Source organism: Orcinus orca, chromosome 6 (genome assembly GCF_937001465.1).
Source record: "Orcinus orca chromosome 6, mOrcOrc1.1, whole genome shotgun sequence".
NCBI classification, from domain to species: domain Eukaryota; kingdom Metazoa; phylum Chordata; class Mammalia; order Artiodactyla; family Delphinidae; genus Orcinus; species Orcinus orca.
The window spans coordinates 76,943,207-76,963,440 of NC_064564.1; the positions used below are offsets into that span (position 1 = coordinate 76,943,207).

At 37.6% G+C, this 20,234-nt stretch overlaps 1 protein-coding gene across 3 annotated transcripts in view; it reads left to right on the forward strand.

Annotated features, from left to right (window-relative positions):
• The window catches only part of PCSK5 (proprotein convertase subtilisin/kexin type 5), a 445,528-nt gene that overhangs the window by 234,718 nt on the left and 190,576 nt on the right, over positions 1 to 20,234 (forward strand). For all 3 annotated transcript variants that reach the window (XM_049710824.1, XM_033440255.2, XM_004276376.4), the window contains exon 10: positions 2,736 to 2,839. In XM_049710824.1, coding sequence (XP_049566781.1) covers positions 2,736 to 2,839 — 104 coding nt within the window. The remainder of the gene's footprint in view (positions 1 to 2,735; positions 2,840 to 20,234) is intronic.

The following is a 20,234-nucleotide window of genomic DNA, read 5'->3' on the forward strand; positions in this document are numbered from 1 at the left end:
GAATTAGTTTGTGCAACTCAGCATGAGAGCAAGTAACTCTCATTTCTTCAGGCTGAGTTGAATGCAGGAGGCTTCCTGAATCTGCCTGAATACAACTGCTTAAGCTACAAGATAAGTGTTTCCTGTTCTGTTGTTATTATTCTATTTTTAGAGCTAAGGGTCACTAGGGAAATGGTCTCCCAGTGACCAGAAACTTGTGCTTGATATTTCTAAAGGAATTTTGCCCTGGTGATAGGTAACAGGGAAGCTTGTGTTGTTTCTTTTCTTTTCTTTTTTTTCCCTGAAGGATAACATTTAAAATGTGAAAGGTTTAACTGTGTGTTAAATGTTATTTTAAAATTACAAGGTTGAGTTAGACATATTTATCACATCCAAGTGTACTTTTAGGGGTCTTGCTGTTTGCTCATGAAAAAATAAAAACATACATGTTCACTTGAGAGGATTTTGCTTTCCCATAAATAAGGGGCTGGAATGACTTTCCAGACTGAGCTTTTCTGTTGTTTTCGCCCCTCACCCAAGTAACTACACTGGAAAAGGGAATGGAGATTAGCATCGCATTTCAGGCAGAGCTAGAACGTCTTATGTTGAGAGTAGCATTCAGAATTTTCCCTGGACTCATTCTCCTAATTTTCCTGACTGTAGTGCATGGGCTCTGTTAAATTTTGTTGTGGATTCACTATTAGGCAGCTAAGGGCCAAATCATACCAACTGTTTTAGAAGCAAAACTTCCGTGCCTCCTGGGATTCATCACACAACCTCCCTCCCTTTATTCAGAGTTTTGTGCCTTGTCAGGTTCTAAAGTTGGCTCCTAACAAGTGTTGTATCAAAACAAAAATAATTCTGCTTCCATTGTTCTCATATCTTTCAAACTCACGTGGATGGGTTTTAATCCCTTAGTATAAGTTCTTCTATTAATGCAACCTTACAAAATAGTCGAGATCCTATCTTGTCCCTTATAGAAGCTTTGAAAATGGCAGTAATATTTCTCTTTTATTTGGAATCTGAGAACATAACAAAAAGGTATAAGAACTCTGTAGTACTTTTCTCTCCCCATCTCCTTCATTTTCAAATCACTTAATAGGAGCTGTGGCTCTTACTTTAGCAAAATGATGTACTGTCTACCACTTATAATGGTTTATTATGCACCAGGAACAAGGTTAAGTACTTGGCATGGCAGTTGACTCTTGAACAACGTAGGTTTGAACTGCACAGGTCCGCTTATACACAGATTTTTTTCATTAAATACGTAGTACATGATCCACTGCTGGTTGAATATATGGATGCAGAACCGTGGCTACGGAGGACCAACTATAAGTTATACTCAGACTTTTGACTGCTCAGGGGTCGGTGCCCCTAACCTCCGCGTTGTTCAAGGGACAACTATACTTTGATTCAGTTGGTACAACGAAGTAAAGTAGATATTAACATCCACATTCTAAGTGGGGAAACTGACACTTTGGGAAGTCAATTTCACATACGTAGAAAATGAAGGAACCAGAATCTGATCACTGGGCCCCCTCTCATTACGAGGCCACCCTCAAAAACACATATATGCTGAGTGTGATAGGAAAATGTAGTATCAAGTGAAGCAGTGTGCAGCTTCATCATTGAAAATTAGCTATAAAGATACCACGTTCTCCCTCTGCCTGGGAGACACCAGTGTGTATATGTGCCCATACGAGGGGGTACAGAGATTACCACATGCCCCTGTCACACTTCTAGGAAGGTAGCAAGTCATTGTCTCTCCTCCTTCAAATGTTCCGACCCATCCTTTGCAAATATCCTTCTAAAATGAAGATGGCAGGTGAGAAGCAAAGAAAATAACTACACAAGCTGCATGATAAGTTGCCATATTTCCTAGTTAAGTAAAAAAATTGTCACACCTCACATTCAAGACTGAATTGAATAAGTATCCTGATTAGAGAATTTCATGCATGCACTGAGTCAAATGCCTTTAGTAAATAACATGTTCTTTGAAAGAGAACAAAAGACTGTGTATATGTACTTGGATTTGTTTTCTGTGTGTTTATTAGTATTGCAGTTCTTTGATGAAAGTATCTCCCATTCAGTAGTGTCTTTGTGATCTTCAGTGCCAACAGCCATAAGAAATAGGTATCCAATAATTTAATAACTATTTATTGCAAATTAAGACACTCCCATAGTTTTCTGTGTACCCGGTTTGGGGCTCTGTACCACATCCTCTTCCTTTGAGAACACTGAAAATGAAGACTTGGTTTCAGTTGAGACTTTTTCTGTATCCCACACATCCATCCAGAATGGTTAACATTGCTAAGTTCTTTGTTAAATTAAAATCAAGTGCCTGGCTAAACAACTGAACAAGGAATGTTCAAGAGCCCTTCAGTTTTGATTTTAGCTTGTTGTAATTTTCTAATGATGATGCAAGAGTCTACACGAAGGATGACAGGGCCAGAATTGGGAGCCATTTTGTTGAGAAAACTGGAAATCTTCACCCTTTTAAAAACTTACACTGACTAATATCACATTATTTCTCAAATTAAAGGTTACATTTTCTGCCTCCCTGAGACTAATGTCACTTCTCCAAGATGAGAACAGGAGCGGCATTTGGCATTTGTTTATCCCAAACCCAAATCGCTGACCCTTTGTTTTTAGTACTTTGCCCTTCTGCTTTTGCTTTTTTAATTTGCTTGTGACTCTCTGCTTCCCCCATCTTTTTTTTTTTTTGGTACAATGATTCTTACCTTGTCTTTCCCCAGTCCGTTTCTGACCTGGAGAGACGTGCAGCATGTTATTGTAAGGACTTCCCGTGCAGGACATTTGAACGCTAATGACTGGAAAACCAATGCTGCTGGTTTTAAGGGTGAGAACTTCTTTCATATTTTGTCACAGGCAAAATATTTTTATTTTTCCCCCATTTTAAATGGAGAGCAGGAAATAGAACCCATCCAAAGAAACTTTAAATTTTGTACTGACACAGGAAGAGCTTGACCTCTTAGTAGAAAAAAAAAAGGCAGGTTCCTTTTTTTTTTTTTTTAAATTAAAACAACACATTTAAGGCAGATTTCCTTGGCTTCCCACATCATAGGTCAGTTTCTTTAAAGGTAACCAACTCCCAAGTATTGTCGACCTATGGGGCTCCTCATTAGTTTATTCTTTGGTGTCATCGATTATCTGAGTGGTATTTGTAACAATGTATTTAAAAATTCCTTACCTTCTGGAGTGATTACTTCCAGTTAATAATAGCTGGTATCTTTTGTTCGTTTGAGGGTAGCACTGTTAGTTGCTAGGCTATGCTTTTCTACATATTTTGTTTTTGTTGTTTTTTTTTTTTTCAAACCTTCCACAAACAGAAAAACAGGCATAATTCTAAGACGTTACTTTACATAAACTAAAAGTTCTTATGAAGCTTTACAATGCGCAGTCTTAGGCAAGTATGCACAGGATGTAAATAAGTGCTGACTATTTTTCCCCTGGCTGTTGGGGATTCTAGTTCCATCAAGCTGTCTTACTAATGGTAGCCATTTTGTTTATTGTCATCCATAACATATGCTATAATCAAAAGAAAATAATTATATAAAGTAGTTGTCCTATAGTGTAGTATCTTTACTCAGGTTTCAGATCATCTAAATTTTAATCCATTAATTTAATTTACAACAAAGATTACTTTTTGTTGTATCTGCAGACTTAAATTTACTCCCAAATAATCTTTGTATCATTATATATCCCTATGGATGAAAAACAGTATTCTATAACATAAGGAATATCTACTTAAAAATTATAGTTCTGGTCCTCAGATCATTGGTAATAAGCTGAATAATCCTGGGCAAGTCATTTAATTTTTCTGGGCCCTAACTTCCGCAACTTAAACAATTTAGAAGCTGGATAATATTATCTACATAGGATATGTTACATATGATTTTAATATATCCTTAGTGTATTATACCCAATGTATATAAATATTCATGCTGAAAATGTAAAGTGTAATTTTAAAAATTATTTGCAAGCAGCTTACTAATCATGCTTTGCCAAAACCTATCAATATGCCAGGGAACCAGCGCCATATAAAAGAGTTCTTTGATTAACATCTTCACTGAAGACTTCACTTTTAGAAAACAAGAATGTCCCTCTGCTTTCGAGTATTATCAAATACCTTTCTGTGCTTGTAAACTATATAATGCAGCAGTGTTCAATGAGCTTTTAATCTAAAGCATTGTAAATACCTGTTGGGATCACATTTTCTGAAGCTCAAATCAAGACACGTGGTACCAGAATAGCAAATGTTATGTGCAGCATCAAAAATACTTGAAATTTCAATTGTTCTAGAAAATCCAGGATGTAATTTGCCATATGTATGTTTCCTTTTGATTAGCTTCCCCATGCTTCCAGCCCCGACTCTATAAATGCAGGCAGCCAAGGGGTTGGGTTTGGGGAGGGGGGAAGAAGGGATCAAAACACTGGCTGGTTCAACACTGCAATGAACTTCTTAGTAGAAGGTTCACAGACTAAGTACATTGACCTCAATGAGGCTGAGGAATCAACTTTAACCCAAATAAAAGTCTTAGTTTTACTTACTCCTTTTTGGCAACTTAAAAGGAGCAAATGGTTCTAATAAAAAATGCAACTCTTTTGAAAACCTCTGTTGGTTTTGGAGAGGGGGAAGCCGAGGATTTAGACTAAATCACCAGATCCAAACCTGAGTCTGAAGGGGGCCATACACTGCTTCTGGCAGGGAGGAAAGAGCATTTTACTATTGCACGTGGCAATATTTAGTATAATATTTCACTCTTCTCTTAGATTGCTGCCAAGAGTAACAATTAAAGTTCACTTTTTCATAGATGAATTACCCTGAACCGTCTGGACTCCCAGTGGAATTGTTTTGTAATTTTGTTGATGGCAAGCCCCATATTTCATCTAAACATGATCATAATAAGAATGATTTTTTTAAGAGTTATTTTCTTCCCTACTCGAAGCATTCCCATCCCCTCCCTAGCGTCCCACAAATAAAAGTGATTAAGGCAGAGGCTAGCAGGAGAAGTGACATGCTTCCGGGAAGGAGAGAATGCAGGTCACTAGGACTGGAAAAAGATGGGCTGACTTTTTATGGAATAAGGTCTGAACGAACAAAAAATAGTGAAGGTTTGGAAGAGGTTCATGCAATGAGAGCTCATATTTTAAATTAGGTCAGCCAGCTTTTGCAGGCGTTGCTTAGAGGGAACACATGGCCAAATGTTTCTCCTTAGGAGAAAACGGAAGTTGCCTGCAAGCAGAAGCCTGCAGCCCTGGGTGCACTCCCTCTTACCACTTGGTTTAGTCCTAACGCTGAGTGAGATGTAGGTATGAAATGAATCTGAAAACACCTGTGCTTCCCTGGGCTTGCTGTTGTGCCCTCATGTTGAGAGATTTAACTTGTCTGAAGAGTGGGTTTTTGTTTTTGTTTTTGAAACCACCAGAATTTCATAAATTGCTTGGCAGGTACTCTTCTGCAGTGGGGCCGTCAGTACGAACATGTGAATTTCCTTCTCATCAGGTAAAGCAGAAGCAGCTCAGAGTAGCAACCAGTTAGGTTTTGGGGTCTTGCCATCAATAGACTTGATAGTCTTAGTTCTCACTGATAACTTTGGAGAAGCCAACACCCTACAGATCAGTCTTTCCCCAAACCCTGCCAAGTGCATTTCACACAATGTCCTTACATTTCTCCAGACCTACCCATGTGTGGTCCGTCCGAAGCAGAGAACAGAGCCAGATGTTATAGGAACTAGACTGGTGTGGGTCTCCTCTCAAGGCAGACTTGATCTACTCTTACCCACATGTGTTATGGGCCTGGATTCCTGGCTCCTGGAAGGGGATTCCCTCCAGAAGCAGCTGCTGGCTTCTTGTTAACTGGCATGGACAGATTGCACTCAGGCAAGGAAGTTGCCCTTGAAGGACCGGCTCCTCTGTGTGTTTCTCTGAGAGCGGAGCTGCATACTGATGAGCTGGGTGCAGAGAACTTTCTTCCCCTTTCTATGTGCTCTCATTATGGTCGCACTCTATAAACGATCCTATATTGAGATCAGTTCACAGTAAAGCCAGCCCCAAAGCTGGAAGCCACTCATCAACATTTTTATGCTAATGGTACCTTAATTTTTAACAATGGTAATTGAACTAAGATGATTCTGTCTTGATGCTTCTTCAGTAATAATAATAATCTCTTATAGTTAAAATATCTTGCAGGAGATTTGTTTTTCAAAATAAACATAATCCGATGAATGCATACCTATGGAAACGAACTAGACGTTATTTAGATTTGTTCATCCTGTGAATGATCCTAGCTAAATTTCAGACACCTTTTCACTTTAAACCTCCTCCAGAGATAGTTTCTTTAATAATAAATACCATGCACCTAGCAAAGAATCTGAGATTATGCATGAGAATAGGAAAGTATTTGTATGAGACCACATGAACAGATGTGGTATTTGCCACTACAGAACTAAAATCCAAATTCCAGTATTTTGCTACTGAGCAACATTTGCAGTGCTTGGAGATGACTTTGGCATTACATTGTCTGTTTGGGGGCGTTCTTCAATATTACTGCTTTCTCCTTTTTTTCCCTTTGCTCTTACGATAAGTCTTCCCTATTTTTTTCTTTTCTACTGTTTTTAATACCGCCCTCATGCTCCTGAAGATGTACAAATCAGCTGTAGAATTGAGGGTTTTCCCCATCAGGGTGGTTTTCTTCAAGGAATTTAAGTTATGCAGTCTCTTCATTCATTTATTCACAAATATTTCCTGCGCACCTTCAGCAGGCCAGCCCAACACATGCTGAATGAAGTGCAACCAAAGAGGAGAATTAGAAGGAAACGTCCGGGGCCCCATGACTTTGCCTGCTCTGATCTGGCTGTGCTGTGATTTACACACAGAACAGAAATTTACACTGCACTTTTTTTATGCCTTCAGTCAAGCCCAACCAATCTGCCAGGTTCATGTTTATAGAAGTATCAATGATCCTTCTCTCATCATCTAAAATGCAGCCCAGCCCTGAGCAGCAGAAGGCATCTAAGGAGAGAATCTCTCTTGTGGAGTGTCATTTACATTTTGACCAGCTCCGTTTGTACCTATAGAGTATATGGATCCTAGAGCCATGCAGAGGACTTGAATTCTGCATTCTCCTAGAATCCATGGCTCACAGCCTTTCAGGAAGAACGTGACTCTTTGTTATGAGCCCCTCCCTCCTACTGCTTTAATCTGAAGACCCTGCAGATTTCCCCTTTCTCCCCCAGCCTCCTGGGCTGTGCTCGCTGAATCTTTCCCCCATGTCCTTATCTCTGGTTTGTGGATGCAGTTATGAGAAGTATAATTGAATGCATGCAACATCGGTGCTGTAGTTTTTTTCAAAGTGTCTGTATTTGGATATGATGACTTGATATTTTACAGTTAAACTCTCTTAAATCTAGGAAGAGGAATAGACGTCAGATAATAAATTAGGAACTTCTGTCATCTTTACTAGGCGAAAGAATGAAAAAAATGTCATTGAAAATCAAAAATGACAACTAAGTGAGCGAGGTTACCACGCCTTCCATTTCACTGCCCTCCCAGACTATGTAAGTCTCTTTTTTTCTACCAGCATGTTGCTGAAACCTCCCCATCCTCCACTGACTCTTTCTTTGACCACAACTAAACTACTAGATTTTTTTTTTAATTTCTAACTGACTTCCCACCATGGGGAAAACAATTGACAGTCTAACATGACTTCTTAGCCTCAAAGGCCCTTAACTTTTAATAACCTTTATTACTTTTAATCGCCGTCATTTTATTTCCACTGTTAGGGCTGGTAATTTTAAGATGTTCCAATATATTTTTAATACCTACCTGTCTTGCTTTCAGTTTTAACACTTATTAAAAAGAATTAGATGTGCTGAAACGATTAAGCATGCCATGTGTTGAACTGAAACTAAAGGTTTTGAAATGTGGTGTTTTTATTTTTTTTCTGAGTATATAAAGTAATATCTGATGTGTTACCATTTGAAAGGGTAAAGCTATATTGTATTTTATTATGTCACTGTACAAATAATATCTTATCTTTGCCACCTAGCATGCTGACGTGATGTTGGTAGCTATGATTAAAGCTACATAATGTACCTTAATTGGAAATCTGCACATCATGTTTTCAAAGAAAGGTCAAAGTGAAACATTATTCATCTGGTCAGTGTCAGAGGGGGTGTTTGAATCAGATGCTTGACTTCAGTCCTGATCCTATTTTCAGAAATAAGGCATTTAGTTCTTCTCTTAAAATGCAGAGAGGGATGTAAGTACATTTGATCCTACCTAATGAAATTTGCTCCCTAGAAACACCACCTGATTTTCTTTCAAGATTCTATGTTTATTCCATTGTATTCTATGAACTCCTATGCATTTATTAACTTAAAACCTTTCATTTTTGCATTCATTGATCACTGAAATATGAGCTTACCTTCTTGCTCATTTATAAAAAAAAGATATGAATCACACATAATTTAGGGATTTTACGTTTATTCTTTTGTCTGGTGGATGATTTACCTAAATATCTACCTGGGAACAGCAATAGAGAACCCCTGACAGCAGTCTGCTTGGTCATTGCTTAATCCGGAGTCTTGTATCCAAAATGTCTTCTTGCCCCATAAGAGTGTTCTATTCATACCTACTAAATATGTGAGATTTTAAAATATTTTCTGCAAATGAAAAATGTTATTTTCTCTGCACTGGTCTTTGAATGGTAGTGTTAGGTTTGTTAGACTTTGGGGGTGTTTTGTTCTGTTTTTTCATCCCTAAATACAAAAGTTTTAACTGCATGTGGTTTCACACTTAAAATCCATCTTCAGAATAGAATTAAAACAATGGTTGTACTGTACGACTATTATCTCTTTACAAAACATAATTAGTTAATGAAGGGAATTATGTTTGGAGTAGTTTTGTGGCTTTGCCACAATCTTAAGAACTTTATTCTAGTAGAGTCTGTTATTGATATTTTCTTTGGCCTTTGAGGAAGCCAATTAACATTTTTGTATCTTGGGTTTTTAGAATGTGGGTAACAAATACCAAACATAATGAGAAGGCTGAGTTGAAAGAAAAGTGCTTTGAAATTGCAAAATACCAAACATAAAAAAACCCTTGACAAAGAAAAGAGTCTTAAAAGTGTATTTCCATAAGTCACAGCTTTCTACTGTGAAATGAGGATAAAGATATGAAACCATGTTGTGAATTAGAATGCTATTTTGCGACTGAAATTAATTAAATTACCTGAGTGGGCAAGAGAAAATGTATTACTTTGTAATGAATTTATCACAATACGTCTTCATACCTTTTATCCCATAATCGCATATCAATGACTATACTATAATCATATATAAACATAACTAAAATTCTGTTTTGCAAATTAATGTTTAAATATCAACTTGACTTCAACCTGCTAAATTTTGAAAGTTGTAATTAATTATTTCAACATAAGAACTAATGAAAAAATCTGAACTGACTGTAGCTATCAATGTCCTATCAACTTTTTAATCATTAATATACAGTATAAAAGCTATAAGCTTAAAATGTGATTTTTAACAATATGCAAAATTCGTATACTGAAGAGACAATTGATGTCTCTTTTTGTGTAATCACCTGATGAAACTCGATTTCACTAATTCTAATGAGGCTGGACTTCCTTAGGTATTTTTAAAACTCTTCTTTCAGCAAATGAGTTTGGCTATCCTTTATGATAGCAAAGCTTGATATTTTGTGGTTACAATTGATATTTCAGGCAAAGATAAAAATCATCAAGCCCTAAACCCCATAATTACAAAGGGTGGTCAACCAAGGCCAATGTTGTTTTCAGGCCAAAAGTGTATTGGAACTATAAATAACGAAATGGAGTTCTTTGAGTCACTAATAACTGGATTCTGAATCCAGTTCCAAAATAAGATGCCCCCAAAATATTTAAGACAAGACAGTCTTATCAGAATATACATACAAGGAGATTGGTTCAAGGTGGCAGAGTAGAAGGACGTGTGCTCACTCCCTCTTGTGAGAGCACCAGAATCACAACTAACTGCTGAACAATCACCAAAAAGAAGACACTGGAACTCACCAAAAAAGATACCCCACATCTAAAGACAAAGGAGAAGACAAAGTGAGATGGTAGGAGGGGCTTAATCACAATAAAATGAAATCTCATAACTGCTGGGTGGGTGACTCACAAACTGGAGAACAATTATTCCACAGAAGTCCACCCACTGGAGTGAAGGTTCTGAGCCCCGCATCAGGCTTCCCAACCTGAGGGACCAGCAACGGGAGGAGGAATTCCCAGAGAATCAGACTTTGAAGGCTAGTTGGGTTTGATTGCAGGACTTCAACAAGATTGGGGGAAACAGAGACTGAACTCTTGGAGGGCACACACAAAGTAGGTGCATCAGGACCCAGGGGAAGGAGCAGTGACCCCATAGGAGACTGAACCAGACCTACCTGCTAATGTTGGTGGGTCTCCTGCAGAGGTGGGGGGTGGTTGTGGCTCACCATGGGGACAAGGACACTGGCAGCAGAAGTTCTGGGAAGTACTCCTTGGCATCAGCCCTCCCGGAGCCCGCCATTAGCCCCATCAAAGAGCCTGTAGCCTCCAGTGCTGGGTTGCCTCAGGCCAAACAACCAACGGGGAGGAAACTCAGCCCCACCCATAAGCAGACAAGTGGATTAAACTTTTACTGAGCTCTGCCCACCAGAGCAACACCCAGCGCTACCCACCACTGATGCCTCCCATCAGGAAGCTTGCATAAGCCTCTTAGATAGCCTCATCCACCAGAGGTCAGACAGCAGAAGCAAGAAGAGCTATAATCCTGCAACCTGTGGAACGAAAACCACATTCACAGAAAGATAGACAAGATGAAAAGGCAGAGGACTATGTACCAAATGATAGAACAATATAAAACCCCAGAAAAACAACTAAATGAAGTGGAGAGGCAACCTTCCAGAAAAAGAATTCAGAATAATGATAGTGAAGATGATCCAGGACCTTGGAAAAAGAATGCAGGCAAAGATCGAGAAGATGCAAGAAATGTTTAACAAAGACCCAGAAGAATTAAAGAACAAGCACCTAGAAGAATTAAAGAACAAATAGAGATGAGCAATACAATAAGTTAAATGAAAAATATATTAGAAGGAATCAATAACAGAATGACTGAGGCAGAAGAACGGATAAGTGACCTGGAAGACAGAATGGAGGAATTCACTGCCACGGAACAGAATAAAGAAAAAAGAACGAAAAGAAATGAAGACAGCCTAAGAGTTCTGGGACAACATTAAATGCACCAACATTTGCATTACAGGGGTCCCAGAAGGAGAAGAGAGAGAGAAAGGACCCAAGAAAATATTTGAAGAGATTATAGTCGAAAACTTCCCTAACATAGGAAACGAAATAGCCACCCAAGTCCAGGAAGCACAGAGAGTCCCAGGCAGGATAAATCCAAGGAGAAACACGCTGAGACAAATACTAATCAAATTGACAAAAATTACAGACAGGGAAAAATTATTACAAGCAACAAGGGAAAAATGACAAGTAACATACAAGGGAACCCCCCTAAGGTTAACAGCTGATTTCTCAGCAGAAACTCTACAAGCCAGAAGGGAGTGGCATGATATATTTGAAGTGGTGGAAGGGAAGAACCTACAACCAAGATTACTCTACCTGGCAAGGATCTCATTCAGATTCAATGGAGAAATCAAAAGCTTTACAGACAAGCAAAAGCTAAGAGAATTCAGCACCACCAAACCAGTTCTACAGCAAATGCTACAGGAACTTCCCTAAGTGGGAAACACAAGAGAAGAAAAGGACCTACAAAAACAAACTCAGAACAATTAAGAAAATGGTCATAGGAACATACATATCAATAATTACCTTAAATGTGAATGGATTAAATGCTCCAACCAAAAGACACAGCCTCGCTGAATGAATACAAAACAAGACCTGGATATATGCTGTCTACAAGTGACCCACTTCAGACCTAGGGACACATACAGACTGAAAGTGAGGGGATGGAAAAAGATATTCCATGCAAATGGAAATCAGAAGAAAGCTGGAGTAGCAATACTCATGTCAGATAAAATAGACTTTAAAATAAAGAATGTTACAAGAGACAAGGAAGGACACTGCATAATGATCAAGGGATCAATCCAAGAAGAAGCTATAACAATTATAAATATATATGCACCCAACACAGGAGCACCTCAATACATAAGGCAACTACTAACAGCTATAAAAGAGGAAATCGACAGTAACACAATAATAGTGGGGGACTTTAACACCTCACTTACACCAATGGACAGATCATCCAAACAGAAAATTAATAAGGAAACACAAGCTTTAAATGACACAGTAGACCAGATAGATTTAATTGATATTTATAGGACATTCCATCTAAAAACAGCAAATTACACTATCTTCTCAAGGGCACATGGAACATTCTCCAGGATCGCATCTTGGGTCACAAATAAAGCCTTCGTAAATTTAAGAAAATTGAAATCATATCAAACATCTTTTCCTACCACAACACTATGAGACTAGATATCAATTACAGGGAAAAAAATGTAAAAACACAAACACATGGCGGCTAAACAATACATTACTAAATAACCAAGAGATCACTGAAGAAATCAAAGAGGAAACCAAAAAATACCTGGAGACAAATGACAATGAAAACACGACAATGCAAAACCTATGGGATGCAGCAAAAGCAGTTCTAAGAGGGAAGTTTATAGCAGTACAATCCTACCTCAAGAAACAAGAAAAATCTTAAATAAACAATCTAGCCTTACACCTAAAGGAACTAGAGAAAGAAAAACAAACAAACCCAAAGTTAGTAGAAGGAAAGAAATAATAAAGATAAGGGCAGAAATAAATGAAATAGAAAGAAGGAAAACTGTAGCAAAGATCAATAAAATTAAAGCTAGTTCTTTGAGAATATAAACAAAATTGATAAACCTTTAGCCAGACAGAAAAAGAGGGAGAGGACTCAAATCAATAAAATTAGAAATGAAAAAAGAGCAGATACAGCAGACACTGCAGAAATACAAAGCATCATAAGAGAGTACTACAAGCAATGTTATACCAATAAAATAGACAACCTGGAAGAAATGGACAAATTCTTAGAATTTGGTTATTCTTACGAAGGTATAACCTTCCAAGACTGAACTAGGAAGAAATAGAAAATATCAACAGACCAATCACAAGTAATGAAATTGAAACTGTGATTAAAAATCTTCCAACAAACAAAAGTCCAGGACCAGATGGCTTCACAGGTGGATTCTATCAAACATTTAGAGAAGAGCTAACGCCCATCCTTCTGAAACTCTTCCAGAAAACTGCAGAGGAAGGAGCACTCCCAAACTCATTCTACGAGGCCACCATCACCTTGATACCAAAACCAGACAAAGACACTACAAAAAAAGAAAATTACAGACCAATATCACTGATGAATATAGATGCAAAAATCCTCAACAAAATACTAGCAAACAGAATCCAACAACACATTAAAAGGATCATACACCATGATCAAGTGGGATTTATCACAGGAATGCAAGGATTCTTCAATATATGCAAATCCATCAGGGTGATACACTATATTAACAAACTGATGAGTAAAAACCATATGATCATCTCATTAGACTCGGAAGAAGCTTTTGACAAAATTCAACACCCATTTATGATAAAAACTCTCCAGAAAGTGGGCATAGAGGGAACCTACCTCAACATAATAAAGGCCATACACGACAAACCCACAGCAAACATCATTCTCAATGGTGAAAAACTGAAAGCATTTCCTCTAAGATCAGGAAAAAGACAAGGATGTCCACTCCTGCCACTGTCATTCAACATAGTTTTGGAAGTCCTAGCCACGACAATCAGAGAAGAAAAAGAAATAAAAGGAGTACAAATTGGAAAAGAAGAAGTAAAACTGTCACTATTTGCAGATGACGTGGTACTATATATAAAGAATCCTGAAGATGCTACCAGAAAACTACCAGAGCTAATCAATGAATTTGGTAAAGTTGCAGGATACAAAATTAATGCATAGAAATCTCTTGCATTCCTATATACTAAGAATGAAAGATCAGAAAGAGAAATTAAGGAAACAATCACACTCACCATTGCAACAAAAAGAATAAAATACCTAGGAATAAACCTACCTAAGGAGGTAAAAGTCTTGTACTCAGAAAACTATAAGACACTGATGAAAGAAATTCAAGATGATGCAAACAGATGGAGAGATATAACATGTTCATGGATTGGAAGAATCAGTATTGTGAAAATGACTATACCACCTAAAGCAATCTACAGATTCAATGCAATCCCTATCAAATTACTAAAGACATTTTTTTTACAGAACTAGAAGAAAAAATCTTAAAATTTGTGTGGAGACACAAAAGACCCTGAATAGTCAAAGCAATCTTGAGGGGAAAAAACAGAGCTGGAGGAATCAGACTCCCTCACCTCAGACTATACTACAAAGTATAGTAATCAAGACAGTATGGTACTGGCACAAAAACAGAAATATAGATCAATGGAACAGGATAGAAAGCCCAGTGATAAACCCATGCACCTATGGTCAACTAATCTATGACAAAGGAGGGAAGGATATACAACAGAGAAAAGACAGTCTCTTCAATAAGTGGTGCTGGGAAAACTGGACAGCTACATGTAAAAGAATGAAATTAGAACACTTCCTAACACCATACACAAAAATAAATTCAAAATGGATTAAAGACCTAAACGTAAAAATGGATACTATAACACTCTTAGAGGAAAACATAGGAAGAACACTCTGTGACTTAAATCACAGCAAGATCTTTTTTGACCCGCCTACTAGAGTAATGGAAATAAAAACAAAAATAAACAAATGGGACCTAATGATACTTAAAAGCTTTTGCACAGCAAAGGAAACTACAAACAAGCTGAAAAGACAACCCTCAGAATGGGCGAAAATATTTGCAAGTGAATCAACGGACAAAGAATAATCTCCAAAATATATAAATAGCTCATGCAGCTCAATATTAAAAAAAAAACAACCTGATCAAAAAATGGGCAGAAGACCTAAATAGACATTTCTCCAAAGAAGAAATACAGATGGCCAAGAGGCACATGAAAAGATGCTCAACATCACTAATTATTAGAGAAATGCGAATCAAAACTACAGTGAGGTATCACCTCACACCGGTTAGAATGGGCATCATCAGAAAATCTACAAACAACAAATGCTGGAGAGGGTGTGGAGAGAAGGGAACCCTCTTGCACTGTTGGTGGGAATGTAAATTGATACAGCCAGTATGGAGAACTTTATGGAGGTTCCTTAAAAAACTAAAAATAGAATTACCATGTGACTCAGCTATCCCACTACTGGGCATATACCCAGACAAAACCATAATTCAAAGAGATATGCACCCCAATGTTCATTGCAGCACTGTTTACAATAGCCAGGTCATGGAAGCAACCTAAATGCCTATCAACAAACAAATGGCTAAAGAAGTTGTGGTACATACATACAATGGAATATTACTCAACCACAAAAAGGAACAAAATTGGGTCATCTGTAGAGAAGTGGATGGATTTAGATACTGTCATACAGAATGAAGTAAGTCAGAAAGAGAAAAACAGTTATCGTATATTAATGCATATATGTGGAATCTAGAAAAATGGTATAGATGAACTGGTTTGCAAGGCAGAAATAGAGACACAGATGTAGAGAACAAACGTATGGACACGAAGGGGGAAAAGCCAGGGGAAGAGTGGGGTGGGGATGATTTAGGAGATTGGGATTGACATATATACACTAATATGTATAAAAGAGATAACTAATAAGAACCTGCTGTATAAAAAAGCAAAATTAAATTTAAAAAAAAGAAAAAACATGCAGAATCTAGCAGAGAACCTAAAAAAAAAAAGAATATACATACGTACACATACAGGCACATTTTCTTACAGAAGCCTTTTTGTTTTTTGTTTTAAATAAACCAAACCTCTTGTTTGAGGTTTTGTTTATTTAAAACAAAAGTCTCACTCTGCCTAGTGTTTTGGAGCATGGACCCCAAAGTCAAATAACCTGGGATTGAATCCCAGCTTTGTAAACAAATGAATAGTACATGTGGGAATCCACATACATTCTTAACTTCATTGGGCTGAGTTTACATATAATAAAAAGCACCATTTTAATTGTACAAATGTATACGTCTGTGTAAACATCACCGCAATCAAGGTAGAGAACATTTCCATCACCCCACAAAGTTCTTTTGTGCTCTTTCTCATCCCTTATCCCACCCCACAACCCCACCCTTTGCAACCAGTTGATTTTCTGTCACTGTTGATTAGATTGTCTTTTGTAGACTTTCATGAAAATAGGATTATTTGAAACTGGCTTCTTTCCCTCCATATATTTTTTGAGGTTCATCCATGTCATTAAGTATATGAGGAGTTTAGTGCGTTTTATTACTAAGTAGTATTCCACTATATATATAGGAATGTACCACAATTTGTATCATCCTTCACTTTTTCATGGATAATTTTATTTTTTATTGAGGTATAGTTGATGTACAATATTATATAAGTTACAGGTGTACAACATAGTGATTCACAATTTTTAAAAGCTATACTCCATTTATAATTATTATAAAATATTGGCTACATTCCCTGTGTTGTACAATATATCCTTGTAGCTTATTTATTTCATACATAGAAGTTTGTACCTCCTAATCCCCTACCCCTATCCTACCTCTCCCTCTTTCTCTCCCCCCACTGGTAACTTCTACTTTGTTCTCTATATCTGTGAAACTGTTCTTTTTTGTTATGTCCACTAGTTTGTTTTAATTTTTTAGGTTCCACATGTAAGTGATATCATACAGTATTTGTCTTTTCTCTGACTTACTTCACTTAGCGTAATACCCTCCTGGTCCGTCCATGTTGTTGCAAATGACAAAATTTTATTCTTTTTTATGGCTGAGTAGTATTCTACTGTATATATGTACCACGTATTCTTAATCCATTCATCTGTTGATGGACACTTAGGTTACTTCCATATCTTGACAATTGTAATACTGCTGCTTTGAACATTGGGGTGCATATATCTTTTTGAATTAGTGGTTTGGTTTTTTTGGATATGTGCTCAAGAGTGGAATTATTCATATGATAGTTCTATTTTTAGTTTTTTGAGGAACCTCCATACTGTTTTCCACAGTGGCTACACCAATTTACATTCCCACCAACAGTGTACGAAGGTTCCCCTTCCCCTGGACTATTTCATTGTTTCCAGTTTGGTTGTTATGAGTAACGCTGGTATGAATATTCATGGATAAGTCTCTGTGTGGACAGATTACAACTGTTTAAGCATTACGCAGTCCGAAAGACCTAATTTAAACAGAGGCTTTGAGGAGTAAGGGAATGGTCCAAATGGCTAGCCAGATATAGCGCATTTCAGGCCAGGCATACAGCAGATACAGAGACTCAATCAAGGAAAAGCTAGGAGGCCATCCATCCTAGCTGGAGTGTGTGGCAAAGGGAAGAATGAGGAAAACAGTATCGTATACAGAATTGAGCACCGTTCTTCCTTCATAGCAGACACTCAGGGAACACGATCATCTACATGTTATGCATCATTCTCATACAACATTTAATGTTGAATTAATAAACAGTTAATATTCTGTTAGAATTTTTGTATGATAAAAATGAAGCGCATATATATATATATATATATGCATAGATTTGTGGCCATTAAAATGCTGTGTGTAGCTTAGGAATGAAATGAGCTCCACTCTCCCTTGCAGATATGACACTCCTTTATACTCACGTATTTCTTGTAACACTTCTGTCCCCCTCTCTGTAGTTTACTTTATCTAATTTGAGTTCTTATTTCCATTTGCCAGTGATTTTAGTTGATGATTCTGGATAAAGGGTTAACTTCCTTATTTGTCATTTCTCTGCTTTTCTAGAAGACTACTTGGATTTCAAGAAACACTAGATGGGCTGGAATGTTTTGAAAAAAGCATAATCTGCTGATCATGAATGATTTGTTAATGTCATGTACATAACATAGATGAGAAGCATAGATAAATATAATGAGAGGGTGGAAGGTGGTTGAGAACCTTAGAGTTACTCCTGGGAACCAAAACTTGTCTGAAATAGTTTTTAGAGTAGTTAGTTTAAACAGATGTATTATTTTTTCTTTGCATCTCTTGGAGGATTGGGGATTCAAACTGGATGAGACAGCTGTGGTGAAAGGAATGGTCAGGGTAAGGGAGAAGACAGAGGGCCCAGTGTGCAAAAAGGACGGGTATGATGTGATGAGGGAAGTAATTCAGAAGAAACTGAGAGTAATGCTACCTGATTCCTGGAGTTAAGAGTTCTTATTTGATCTGAAAAACACGTGGGGGCTACTGCACTGATTTGAGAAAGTGAGTTGGATAATAGTAATGACTATCAAGTAAGTCGATTCCAGTTGCTTTGATGTTAGAGTTTTCTTTTTTAAGCCGATGGTATAAATCCATGGGTCCTATGATATGTGCTAGAAAATGACACGCACAGAAGACAGTGACTTGCTAAAATGGATGAAAATGCTCTTGCAGTGATCATTTTCTATCATCTTAGCATGCAATTGTATATTCCTGACCTCAAGGGCTGTGACATTCAGTGAAATTTTTTATCATCTCTTGGTCGCCTTCTAAATGAGGAGAGTTATAGCGCTGGTGTATATAATCATCTTTGCTAAATTCTTTTTTAAAAAAAGAAGACAAAGAAATGCTTTTTGAAATGGGTCTTCAATAAATCCAGGACAAAGGGTGTGGTGATGAGATCGCTTCCTGAAACATGTCAGGCCAGAAACGGTGCTTTGAGAAGACTTCACAAATTTCCTTTGACCCAAGTCTTTTTGTTGCTTATAATTGTTCACCATGACCTTCAGAAAGCCACTTAACTTCCAATATTTGAATTATTTTCACGTACAGTTGTGGTCTTTGTATTTGCCATGTCAATTTTCAGAGCCTTAAAGAAAGCGAGTGACATAATTCTAGTTAGCTTCTTGAGTCGCTGTGAGACTCTCGCAGGTAGAGTGACAGAGGCATTTACAGTTTACAAATGCCTTTTTCCCTTTCTTAAGTTTTATGTTAATATTCTTTTTCTTGGCTGTGAAGCAAACTTAGAATCATCTATAGTCCTAGGAAGCTTTAGGACTTTTTTGAACCTGCCAGAGGCTGTAGTGTCTATGCTTTCGTAATATACTGTGTGGGATGGTTTTGTCTGGACATTTTTTGCTTTTCTTTGTTTTGCCTTCAGAAGTGCCTTTACAGCCAAGGTAAAAGATACATGTCCAGCTTTGTTCCAGAGTTCAGTATTGTGCATCTTAGAATCCTAAAACTCGCACTAAATTCCGGCCATATATGACTAAAAGAATCAGAGGAGATACCTGAAAATGCAAGAAATGTCTATGATTGTCTGCTAGGGCTGCCACAGTTCATCGCACAGGTTATTAACTGCACAAGGAAATCAAACAAGAGGATTGAGTGGAGACTGCAATCTGGCCTGTCATTTATTCACCAAGCCAAGTGCCCCAGAGTGGGATGATGTCCACCTAAAGAAAGAGGCAGCTGTCTCTAATACACATAATTCTCACATAGGCAGCCCTGTTGCGTAGAATTCTGTTGTAATTTCTCCCACAATTGTCAAAGGCACGGGTATCTTTTAAAAGGCATCCCTCCAGAGATGGTTTTGGTCATTTTAACCTTCATCTGTTGCTTCAACCTTGGCATTCGCAGAACCTTCATTAGCAAAGTTACTGCACTCCAACAGAGTTTTCCAGTATCTTTTTCATCACTATCTTTATCACCAACTCTCTAGACAGTTTGACGCAAAATCTTAGAATTTTGAGTGAGTGTGTAAAGCACACATCTGTTTCTCTCTTCATATTCGTGCTACATTCTGCCTTATTTTGTGACCAAACATGATTGAAGCTTCATTAGTTCAAATGTGTAATTATTTCATGTGGAGCCAGTAGGAGAAGATTCTTATTTGGGGTGATGAGTCCTTATGAACGTTGATATATGCAGGATGCATGAACACAGGCATAAGGCAGTGGTGAAAAGGACTTTATGTGATGTTTCCATGATTATCATCAAGCTGGCTTGTGGAGGTGCTCCCAACAGACCATCTTCTCTACCGAGGAATAGAGCTTTAGATGTGAAAGGGGGAAATGCGATTGAGGTGCGTAGGAGGAACTCTGTCATTG